Here is a 13,352-nt window from a genome sequence, read left to right on the forward strand (position 1 = left end):
GAAGTCGTTCTTGTACATACATTGAGGCATATTTATAGTCGATTATAAAGTTAGTTGCCGCCATTTCATTGAAAATTATATGACAAAAAGCCGCAACTAACTTTAGAGTCGACTTCATTTAGGCCTTGAATACACATTCTTCAATTATGTTTTCCTAACTAAATCCTGGAGTACTGGAACAGACTAACTGATTACACTGAACTGCTGATTCTGGGAGATTATGCGCTCTATGCCGATTATAATTACACCACTGCTTCACATGCTCTGTTTCTCTATGCCCCGCACTTCCGCACTTCGAATGTAGATAAGTATAACCAGCGCTGTAGGCAGTATGCACTGTTGCCAGAAGTGAAGATTTATCTTCAAAATGGAGATATTTTTCATAAATAATCAGAAAAATCTTCACATGAAAAGAATTACAACAAAATAAAACTCCATACAAAAAATCTTCACAGTGATGATATCTGGCAGCACATGAAGATTTTTTTAGGATAGTTGGCAATAAATTTTTCGTTTTTGTTATCAATTTACCTTGCAGGACAAACTCGCGCTGTGAATTTCCACAAGATAATTATGGAGCGATATTTGTAAAAACAAAAATGAAAGTAATTTTGGTTTCTAAATTTAAATTAACAAATTAAATTTTCTATAATTAACTTTATAGAGATATCATCATCATCATCATCCGATAGCGAGGATGAATGCACAGAGTGAGTTTTTTTCTCAAACAAGATTGAACAAAATAAAAATTCGTAATAAACTGGAAATCACTACCTTAAGTGGTATACTTTATACAGAGGATTATTTACATAGGTACGGTCATGCCATGATATAGATTTAAATGAGAACAAGACTTAAATTAAAATGTATACATTCTTATATATGTCGTACCTGTATATTTTCACAGTTCTCTGCAACTTATTTGTTAATTCCAATGATTGAATAATATACATACATATGTAGTTATATAAATTCTTGTATGGTTCGAGAACTAGTCAAGTAAAACTGTTATGAATTAATGAACTGGTTATTTTTGTTTTTAAATGTGTTTTGGTTTTGTATAATTAATAAAATTTAAATTAAAAAATTTAAGTTTTTTTGTAATAATATCTTCAATAAAGATATTTCTAAAGAAACGATTTTTTCCAGTTTCAGAGACCTTTTATGGATTTTCGAAGATTTTATCAACGTTTGGAAGATTTCTAACAGAAATTTTGCTGGCAACACATTCTGCTCTGAAAAACGACCTGGTTATCCCATTTTAAAATACGAAAATCCCGTTTATGAATAATAAATATTAAAAGTTTTAAAGAGCAATATATATAAATACAAAAATTCATAAAAAATAAAGGATTTAACTCCTTTATAAATCGGAAATTTGTATGAAAATGTCACTTAATAGAGCTCTTTAAAACTACTTTATTTTTTATGAATAAGGCCAAAAAAGTATTTACAGCAGCCAGATCCAGTTCTGCGGTTTTCAATTTTCTTGCGTTGCACATGGCCTTATGGTTGTATCTACGCTAATAAACACCCGTAATGCGACTATTGGCTTAACCAGCCACCGACGAAGCACCCTTCCGTACATGCCGTCCGTATCAATATACAAAATTGCTGTTGATAGAAAGAGAGAAGCAACGGACAACGTCACCAGTGATGGAAAATCTAAAGTTCAAATTGTACCTAATTTGATAATAGAAATGGTCGCTGCGCCAACAAAAACAGTTATGTGATTTTTGTCAANATCAGTTCGTTGGCTTCAGTCTTTCACACCATACGCTGGATAAGACCTTGCAACCTTGTAAGGCTCAGCGGTAGTAGGCGCGTACGGCGGGGTCGTCTTTCTTATGGATTGGGCGGATCGGTATACGAGCTGATGCATGCACCTCGCCGCCGTGCTTGAATATCTCAGCTAGCAGGTCTTCAGGTCCAGCATCTTTGTTGTTTTTAAGACGTGTAATTGCTATTCGTACCTCGCCATAGTAAGGCGTGGAACATCCACTCCGCCATCATCGACTGGGGTCTTGGGCTCGTCTTTTCCACAACTTTCAGTGATGCTACCATTCAGTTCAATGGAAGAGTGTTCCCTCCAATTTATTTATTTATCGATGAACATTCTGACATCGGTCACTAGGTCACCATGGTTGTTCTTACAGGAGTTCGCCCTGGTTTTGAAACCTTCCCTAAGTCGCCTAACTCTGGTAAAATTTTCGGGCGTTTTTCCAGTCGGCCAGTACCTGCCACTACCTCATTGCAAAACACCCTGCGTCAGATGAAAGATACAATATTGCATTCCATGAAAAATGTTTTCATGATTATCTCAAAATAACATAAAACATACGTTTTTAATTAATTTAAGTACACATTTAACACAAACTAAATGTAATATTTTTATAAAATAAAAATATAGTTTAGGTTTGAATATCTAAACTTAGTGTTTTTCCAACTTTTTTAGTATATTGTCTCGACCAAGATAATAGTAGTGGATTCTCCCAACGTTGCGTTTTCGCAACGGCCCACCCTAGGAAGCCCAATGCGACTATTTTTCTTTTGATCATTTCTCCATCGTTTTTACGCTTAAAATAGCTCATGTACTACGTTTTATTAAAAAATATCTGGAATGAAATGGGTTAAGTGGACAAACAACAATTGAATACATATTTTGATATTCAGTTCAATACAACTGCCACCAATATTTTTAACGTCAATCGGAGTATGTATGTATAATATATATCGATGGCTGAGTGGAAGATCGACCTATCTCTGCAGCCACTTCGAAAACGCCCTATCTCAGCAAATTTTCCAACAACGCCCTATTTCAGAATTTGATTAAAAAACGCCCTATCTCAAAATAGGGTTTAAAATGTCCTAGATCAGCTGCCGATTCGAAAACGCCCTATCTCAGCACATTATCAATTTATGTTTTTAGTTGTGAAAAGTTTTCTGAGATAGGGCGTTTTCGAACTGGCTGCCGAGATAGGTCGATTTTCCGCTCAGCCATCGATATAGTATTTAAATATGTCGTCGTTTCGCGCGCAATACTTCGTATCTGCCAAATGCAATACCACGTATGAGATGGCAAACAAAAAATTTATTTTGGTTACCCTATCTCAGCGCTTCCCTATTTCACAAATTGAATAGTAAATAATTATGGTAGAAGCTCATATTTAGTGAGTTTAGTTAGCAAACCATTTAAACGTTCTGAAGAAAAAAACCTTCTCCGCTCTTTTGCGAAATTTTCGGACTATCTTATACGTGGTGTTGCATTTGGCGAATACGAGGTATTGCGCGCCAAGCGCGATATGTCTATTGATTTTTGCTTACCCACAATTTCTTCAGTTGTCGCCGTACATAAGGTAGTTGTTGTGGCGTTCAAATGGTCCCTTACAGAGTCTACAGTTATATCACCCATTGAGCTGGTGATTGTTTCGTTACCACGATTTAGAGAATTGTTTTCCATAGTCGAGTTATCACCATTGGTTACACTGATTCCTCGCTGTTGTGATTCAGTGTCGACTGCAAGATGTTTTTGGCCAAGTCTCGATAGAGTCTCCTGTGAATGAGTTGCGGAAGTTGAATTCGTCGCCTCAATGTGCTCTTCGTTCTCATCATTTACACTGCTTCTATCAGCGGTTGTGTTAGTGTGTTCAAAGCTGATCAATTCTTTCACTTCGATGGCGCCTTGTGGAGTCACAGCTTTCGTGGCTGATAGAGAAATGCGTTGCAATTCAGAAGAGGAGAGCATATATAATGCTTCGCCACCGTTTGTAAAGCATAGCGATGAAATGCCACTAGAAAAATCAAATTTTAATTAAATTAAATTTTCGAACGATAAAATCTTTTAGTTATAAACTTATGGCGGACTTCTACTGGACATTAACTGCCAAAAATTTTTATGAAAATTTGGGCATACAAATTCGGTGTCATTACGTTAAAATTAAGTCATAAATAAGTCAAATTTTCATAATTTTTTTCGTTTCATTTCCAAATGGAATTGCAGTTGCGTCAAGCGATTATTATACTTGCATTGTGCTCATAACATGAGTACTGCCATAAATCGAATCTGTTTCATGAGCTTTGCATACAAGCAATTATCCGATGCAGCGCATGACAGGGCATGACAGCAAAGTCTGGAGAATTTTGATTTTTCGCTATGCGACTTTTTCAAAGAGAGATACCACTCTCCAGTGCTCTCATTAGTCAGTTCCAGTACCCATCAGATTTACAGGAATTACTGAGAAGTCGTTCTTGTACATACATTGAGGCATATTTATAGTCGATTATAAAGTTAGTTGCCGCCATTTCATTGAAAATTATATGACAAAAAGCCGCAACTAACTTTAGAGTCGACTTCATTTAGGCCTTGAATACACATTCTTCAATTATGTTTTCCTAACTAAATCCTGGAGTACTGGAACAGACTAACTGATTACACTGAACTGCTGATTCTGGGAGATTATGCGCTCTATGCCGATTATAATTACACCACTGCTTCACATGCTCTGTTTCTCTATGCCCCGCACTTCCGCACTTCGAATGTAGATAAGTATAACCAGCGCTGTAGGCAGTATGCACTGTTGCCAGAAGTGAAGATTTATCTTCAAAATGGAGATATTTTTCATAAATAATCAGAAAAATCTTCACATGAAAAGAATTACAACAAAATAAAACTCCATACAAAAAATCTTCACAGTGATGATATCTGGCAGCACATGAAGATTTTTTTAGGATAGTTGGCAATAAATTTTTCGTTTTTGTTATCAATTTACCTTGCAGGACAAACTCGCGCTGTGAATTTCCACAAGATAATTATGGAGCGATATTTGTAAAAACAAAAATGAAAGTAATTTTGGTTTCTAAATTTAAATTAACAAATTAAATTTTCTATAATTAACTTTATAGAGATATCATCATCATCATCATCCGATAGCGAGGATGAATGCACAGAGTGAGTTTTTTTCTCAAACAAGATTGAACAAAATAAAAATTCGTAATAAACTGGAAATCACTACCTTAAGTGGTATACTTTATACAGAGGATTATTTACATAGGTACGGTCATGCCATGATATAGATTTAAATGAGAACAAGACTTAAATTAAAATGTATACATTCTTATATATGTCGTACCTGTATATTTTCACAGTTCTCTGCAACTTATTTGTTAATTCCAATGATTGAATAATATACATACATATGTAGTTATATAAATTCTTGTATGGTTCGAGAACTAGTCAAGTAAAACTGTTATGAATTAATGAACTGGTTATTTTTGTTTTTAAATGTGTTTTGGTTTTGTATAATTAATAAAATTTAAATTAAAAAATTTAAGTTTTTTTGTAATAATATCTTCAATAAAGATATTTCTAAAGAAACGATTTTTTCCAGTTTCAGAGACCTTTTATGGATTTTCGAAGATTTTATCAACGTTTGGAAGATTTCTAACAGAAATTTTGCTGGCAACACATTCTGCTCTGAAAAACGACCTGGTTATCCCATTTTAAAATACGAAAATCCCGTTTATGAATAATAAATATTAAAAGTTTTAAAGAGCAATATATATAAATACAAAAATTCATAAAAAATAAAGGATTTAACTCCTTTATAAATCGGAAATTTGTATGAAAATGTCACTTAATAGAGCTCTTTAAAACTACTTTATTTTTTATGAATAAGGCCAAAAAAGTATTTACAGCAGCCAGATCCAGTTCTGCGGTTTTCAATTTTCTTGCGTTGCACATGGCCTTATGGTTGTATCTACGCTAATAAACACCCGTAATGCGACTATTGGCTTAACCAGCCACCGACGAAGCACCCTTCCGTACATGCCGTCCGTATCAATATACAAAATTGCTGTTGATAGAAAGAGAGAAGCAACGGACAACGTCACCAGTGATGGAAAATCTAAAGTTCAAATTGTACCTAATTTGATAATAGAAATGGTCGCTGCGCCAACAAAAACAGTTATGTGATTTTTGTCAATTTTTTTATTGCATATTTTATTAACACTATCTATTGCCCGCATTACTGCATTTTCCGTTCTCTTATATATCTTTTAGTTTAGAACTGACCAAAAACAGCTATGTGCCCGCAGTACTAGAAATACTCTGAAAAAACGGGTATACGTTTACTTGTTTATAACTGTTTTTCATCGCAGGCGAATCTGATGAGTGTGCTTTGACTTCGATGTAAAAAATAATTATAAACCAAGTAAATACATACATACATACAGTGACTCAAACAAATGGCCATGTGTTGCTTTCTTCAAATATTCGCAATTTTTTTCGCGATAAATTTTTTTCGTTATTTTTATATAAAAATATCGTTTAAGCTTTAACCAAAACCATCAGTTTTGTTAATCAGTTTTAAACTTCATACAAACTTTGGGAAAATTCAAAAATTTTCATCAACGTGTTTTTTTAGCCGTTTTAATTTTGCACTTCATTGGACTAAAATTGTATAGGCTATAAAACTGCAAATTTATTGAGTTTTCCAAAAAATTTTAACAAAGTTTGAAACTGTGATTTACACGGTTTTAGTTAAAGCTTAGACGTTATTTTTATATAAAAATAAAAAAAAATTATCTTGAAAAACATTATGAATATTTGAAGAAAATCAACACGTGGTCATTTGTTTGAGTCACTGCACATACTACTTCCACTACATAGATTCTACTATTTAATTTGATCGCTTGCAATTGGAATTCAACAATTAACAAAGGTAAAAAGTATGGAGGTAGACAGAGTCCACTCTACATTAGAAAATGTATTCCATCCACCGATATATTCAGCAATGGACTACATAAGTCGTATGCGACAGGCGAGGCCATCACATCCTTATATTGTTAATAATTTAGAGTATACAACTTTTATAAATTATGAGAGTGTTCCTTGTAAGTATACAACTATAAGGCCAAGTAAAAAACCTGGGGAAGCACCGGTAAGCAGTGCGTCATACCGACTGCTGGGCATCACTGCCAGCTCTGTTATTACAGCAATACGAAACGGAGCTATTGTACGATGGTCCAAAAAATTTATCAATCTAAACACAACAGCCTACAGCCAACGTTAAAGCAATATATACACAAAGATTTCCATTCGTTTTGTGATAATCTACCTCGATAAATACTTAGTTTTACATTTTTATGCAATTTACTATTGTAGCAGGCAATAAGATAGAGGCCGATCACGAAAACGCACAAGTTCACTTGCTCGATGCTATTTTACGAATGTCTTTATTTCGTTTTTCTTGTCTCTACCCAGACGCTTTCCATATACAGAGTTGTATTTCTACAGCGTTATATTTCTTAAATCTAGGTCATTTGCATTTACATGGTTGTATTCTCTAAATCTAGGTCATACTATTAGCAATATTCTACTACAATTTCTACTACAATTCGGCCATCCCGATTATGTGATCTCCTGATCATCATAGCCTTCACGACCCTTGAACCAAGGTTTTATATTGGAAGCAGCCCAAGCGCCTTTATAAGGAGTTCTGGGTTGCTGAAAATTCTCTACATCTTCCAACAAGTAACGGTCATTTCGAAAAACTTTTGAGACTCGATAAGGACCTCTTAATTTGAGAATTAGTTTTCTAGATATGCCGGCGGCTGAATCGAAATTTGTTACCATGACATAATCTCCATTGACATATTTAACTGACGGTTTTCACTTGCTATTGACATACTGCTCGTTATATTTTTGTACTTTATTCTCAGCTTGAGCTGCCTTGCTTCTAATCTCGTCGAGAGTCCGACATTCCTGATTTTCATTTCCACTAACATTATTTAACGATTCTTGAAGATAGTCCTCTATTTTGCCCCTTTGTCTTATTCCAAATAACATAACACTTGGATGTTCGTTAATAGATCTGTGATGCGTGTTATTGAGACAAAATTCAACCTGTTCTAACACAGAAACCCAATTTGTACCCCCTTTTTGATTGATCAATTTTGCTATCATTGGCCCAATAGTTCTGTTCACGCGCTCAACTTGGCCGTTTGCTTGCGGAGAACCAGTTGCAATCTTAATATGCTGAGTATTATGCGTTTCTGTAAATTCCTTAAAATCACCTGAAGTAAAACTAGTATCCCTATCCGATATAATACACTTTGGCTTACTATATGATCTAAAATATTCATTAAGCGCATTTATCATNTCCTGAAGTAAAACTAGTACCCCTATCCGATATAATACACTTTGGCTTACTATATGACCTAAAATATTCATTAAGCGCATTTATCACCTCTTTTGTGTTTGTTGTTTTAGTTGCGTATAACCGAGTAAACTTAGTGCAACTATCGATAACCACAAATATATACTTTCTCGATGTCGATTTGTCTACGGGACCATAGTGGTCGATATGAACAACTTCAAATGGTACTTTACTTTTTGGAATCGTATGTAAAAGGCCCTCATTCTTGTAATTTTTAGCCGCGAACGCTATGCATTGTAAACAATTTTGTATGTGGCTAATTACTTTATCACACATTTTGGGGAACCAATATGTTTTCGATATAAGCTCAGTCACTTTATCTGTGCCCACATGCCCCTTCTCATCGTGGTATTTATAAATTACACGTTCCTGCATGTCAGTTGGAACAAAAAACAATAAGCCTCCATCCCGTTTCTTTCTATACACCACCCCGTTTCGCATTTCGTACGAATTATGTTCCGTACGTTGTAATTCTTCTCGGATTCTCTTCAACTCAGAATCTCTACCTTGACCAATGATTAGGCTTTCTTCGAAGGTATTTGTTTCTATCACCAATATATTTGTGCACCGACTCAACGCGTCAACGTGTTGCATGCGGTTTCCCGAACGATGTTCCAACACATAATCAAAATTTTGCAGCTCTAACGCCCACCTAGCAATCCTGGGGTTAAGTTCCTTCTTATTCATTGTTAACGCAAGCGAATTACAGTCTGTCACTATCTTAAACTTTTTACCCTANATCCTGGGATTAAGTTCCTTCTTATTCATTGTTAACGCAAGCGAATTACAGTCTGTCACTATCTTAAACTTTATACCCTGAAGATAAATTCGGAAACGTTGTAGTGCGTTTACAATAGCTAAAGCTTCAAGCTCAAAACTATGATACTTGGACTCAGCTGGCGTTGTCCTTTTCGAAAAATAAAAAATAGGGTGCATTTTCCCGTCTTTCTTCTTTTGCAGAAGTATTGCACCATAACCGATGGAACTTGCATCACAATGCAATTCCGTAGCATCAGCCGGATCATACAAAGCAAGAATGGGCGACTCGATCAATTTTCTTTTCAAATTTTCAAAACATTCTAGTTCCGGTTTTCCCAATTTAAACTCCTTATCTTTCTTGATTAAATCATAAAGCGGTTTTGCTAATATGGAAAAATATTTCACGAACCTGCGGAAGTAGGAACACAAACCTAAGCAACTCTGAACGGCATGGAGCTTTTGTGGCACAGGAAAATTTTATAAAGCTTTAAGACCTTTTTCGTCAGCTCGTATTCCATCTCCTGTAATTACCTAATATAACCTATGTAGTTGACACTGGTTACAAAAAACTCGCATTTATCTAATCGAAGTTCTAGTTTGTTATCTACCATTTTCGCAAATACTTCTTTCAAAATTTCAAAATGTTCTTCTTCGTTTTCCGTAGCTATCATTATATCATCTAAGTACACTGTCAACTTTCCGTCCCTTATCATATGAGCAAACACCTTGTTCACAAATCTTTGAAACATTAACGGTGCATATTTTAAGCCGAAGGGTATCCGCAAGAATTCGTATTGACCCATGGGTGTGACAAACGATGTGTGTTTAACCGACTCTTCTTTCATGAACACATGGTAAAACCCGTTTTTCAAATCGAGCTTAGTGAAAATTTTCTTCTTCCCTAATCTATCCAGCAAATCGTCAATAAGCGGTATAGGGTAATTATCTTTACAAGTCATTTTATTTAAAACGCGATAATCTACGCACATTCGCAGTTCACCTGACTTTTTCCTAACCACAACTATAGGAGAAACAAATTCCGATTCACTCACCCTAATATATCCTTTATCTAAGTATTCGTCTAGTAATTTTTGCAATTCTTTCTTTTCAGCATACGACAGGTGTCGCGGTGGACAGCCAAATGGTTTTGTGTTTTCTAAACTCAATTTCATAAAGCATTTTGTCAATGGTTCGTCGGGTCGTTTCGGCTTTACATATTTCTGCTTAAAAATATCTAACAATTTACTTCTATCTTTAGAATTCAGTTGATCACCCATACATAAATCCAATTCGTTTTCTTTATCATATTCTAAAGTACTCAAAAATTTCGGAAATTCATTTTCTGTTTCAACTTTACTTTCAGTTTTGCCAGCGTCTACACATTCTTCACTCGGTTTTTTATAGCTAACATTTTCATCTCTCAACAAGTCTTCATTAACGATCGTTTTCGAAACATTTTCAATCTTACACAACTTTAGCCTACCTGCTCTCAAAAAATCTCTTCCGAGTATAGCATCGAAGCTCATAGACTCATCGGCCACCACCAGCATACTTATCTCAATAACTTGTTTCATTCCACTAACAAGGCAACGAACTTTTCCAAAAACTTTAAGTTTGCTTTTATTAATTCCGAAAAAACATTTGTTATCATATTTCATTACACTTTTAATTAAAATCAAATTATGCGATAAACTGGAACGTCTGATGAAACTCACTGGGCTGCCGGAGTCTATGAGGCATTCTAAATTTAAACAAACATTTTTATCATCAATCAATTTTATGTTAAAATACCTTACATATTCATTGTCTTCCAAAAATTGAACTGTGGATTTTTTGTCAGGACAAGCTGCAACACGATGCTCGAGGCTTCCACACGCAAAACAGGCACCAATTTCTCGCTTCGGCTTCTTGCATTCTGCGGAGCAATGTCCTAAAGAACTGCAGTTGTAGCAGCGAATTACCATCGTTCCTTTCTGCACCTTCGCGTTTGTAGACGTAGGGACTGCTTTAGCTGAGGTCACGCTCTTCTTTCTTTGAATTTTTNCTTTTTCGTCAGCTCGTATTCCATCTCCTGTAATTACCTAATATAACCTATGTAGTTGACACTGGTTACAAAAAACTCGCATTTATCTAATCGAAGTTCTAGTTTGTTATCTACCATTTTCGCAAATACTTCTTTCAAAATTTCAAAATGTTCTTCTTCGTTTTCCGTAGCTATCATTATATCATCTAAGTACACTGTCAACTTTCCGTCCCTTATCATATGAGCAAACACCTTGTTCACAAATCTTTGAAACATTAACGGTGCATATTTTAAGCCGAAGGGTATCCGCAAGAATTCGTATTGACCCATGGGTGTGACAAACGATGTGTGTTTAACCGACTCTTCTTTCATGAATACATGGTAAAACCCGTTTTTCAAATCGAGCTTAGTGAAAATTTTCTTCTTCCCTAATCTATCCAGCAAATCGTCAATAAGCGGTATAGGGTAATTATCTTTACAAGTCATTTTATTTAAAACGCGATAATCTACGCACATTCACAGTTCACCTGACTTTTTCCTAACCACAACTATAGGAGAAACAAATTCCGATTCACTCACCCTAATATATCCTTTATCTAAGTATTCGTCTAGTAATTTTTGCAATTCTTTCTTTTCAGCATACGACAGGTGTCGCGGTGGACAGCCAAATGGTTTTGTGTTTTCTAAACTCAATTTCATAAAGCATTTTGTCAATGGTTCGTCGGGTCGTTTCGGCTTTACATATTTCTGCTTAAAAATATCTAACAATTTACTTGTATCTTTAGAATTCAGTTGATCACCCATACATAAATCCAATTCATTTTCTTTATCATATTCTAAAGTACTCAAAAATTTCGGAAATTCATTTTCCGTTTCAACTTTACTTTCAGATTCACCAGCATCTACACATTCTTCACTCAGTTTTTTATAGCTAACACTTTCATCACTCAACAAGTCTTCATTAACGATCGTTTGCGAAACATTTTCAATCTTACACAACTCTAGCCTACTTGCTCTCAAAAAATCTCTTCCGAGTATAGCATCGAAGCTCATAGACTCATCGGCCACCACCAGCATACTTATCTCAATAACTTGTTTCATTCCACTAACAAGGCAACGAACTTTTCCAAAAACTTTAAGTTTGCTTTTATTAATTCCGAAAAAACATTTGTTATCATATTTCATTACACTTTTAATTAAAATCAAATTATGCGATAAACTGGAACGTCTGATGAAACTCACTGGGCTGCCGGAGGCTATGAGGCATTCTAAATTTAAACAAACATTTTTATCATCAATCAATTTTATGTTAAAATACCTTACATATTCATTGTCTTCCAAAAATTGAACTGTGGATTTTTTGTCAGGACAAGCTGCAACACGATGCTCGAGGCTTCCACACGCAAAACAGGCACCAATTTCTCGCTTCGGCTTCTTGCATTCTGCGGAGCAATGTCCTAAAGAACTGCAGTTGTAGCAGCGAATTACCATCGTTCCTTTCTGCACCTTCGCGTTTGTAGACGTAGGGACTGCTTTAGCTGAGGTCACGCTCTTCTTTCTTTGAATTTTTGAAAATGCTTGCACCAGGCTGGCTGTAGACAAATAGCACTGCATGTGTGCTTGTGTTCTGAGCTGCTCATCCGGGATACCCTCAATAATGCAGTCAACAAGTTCGTCCTCCTCAATTGATATCTTCTTTGCCATCGCTGTTTTTTCTTTAAAATAATCAAGGAATGATTCACTGTGGATCCATTTCGAACTTGCGCCGAAGAATCATTTAATTTTCTTTGACTTCGAAGAACTCCGCTAGCTGCTTAAGTAACTCTGCAACATGTTCGGTAACCAAATTCGGTTTTGATTGCAGCCATTGTCGGGATTTGCCCTTTAATTTGTTCAACAAAAGCACTCGTTGCAAATTTTCATCCAACACATAAAGCGAGGTTAAGTTTTTAAACTGTTCAACCCAAACTTCAAAATCTGCTTCGTCATTAAATTCCGGCAAAAACTCTTAACCACATCGAACAGCAACTCTGTAGCAGCGGCGTCAGTTTCACATGTCTGTGTTCGACGTGTGTCAAGTTAGCACTACACTTTTCGAAATTGGAAAAGTAGCACTACATACCATTTTTTCTTAAAAAACGAGAGCTACAAATTTTTTCTTTCCACAACAAATTTTAAAGCTAAAAGCTACAATTAATGCCGTTATAACATTTTCAATATCTCAATTCTATCGACTAGGTGTATGGTGTCAAGTTAGCACTACATACCATTTTTTCTTAAAAAACGAGAGCTACAAATTTTTTCTTTCCACAACAAATTTACAACAAAAACACTACAATTAATGCCGTAGTTAA

General features: G+C 35.3%; 1 protein-coding gene across 1 annotated transcript; it reads right to left on the reverse strand.

Moving 5' to 3' along the window:
- Positions 1-2,174: 2,174 nt before the first annotated feature.
- Positions 2,175-3,811, reverse strand: LOC108360852 (protein lethal(2) giant larvae-like). Its single transcript, XM_017613297.1, has 2 exons — positions 3,325-3,811; positions 2,175-2,263 (listed from the first exon to the last, which is right to left on the reverse strand). The coding sequence occupies exons 1-2, from the start codon at positions 3,743-3,745 to the stop codon at positions 2,244-2,246; spliced, it is 441 nt and encodes a 146-aa protein (XP_017468786.1). The 5' UTR covers positions 3,746-3,811; the 3' UTR covers positions 2,175-2,243.
- Between the last annotated feature and the right edge of the window lie 9,541 nt (positions 3,812-13,352).

The sequence above is a fragment of the Rhagoletis zephyria genome, unplaced genomic scaffold (assembly GCF_001687245.7).
Source record: "Rhagoletis zephyria isolate East Lansing unplaced genomic scaffold, Rhagoletis_zephyria_1.1 Rzeph_scaffold_00642, whole genome shotgun sequence".
Classification (NCBI taxonomy): Eukaryota; Metazoa; Arthropoda; class Insecta; order Diptera; family Tephritidae; genus Rhagoletis; species Rhagoletis zephyria.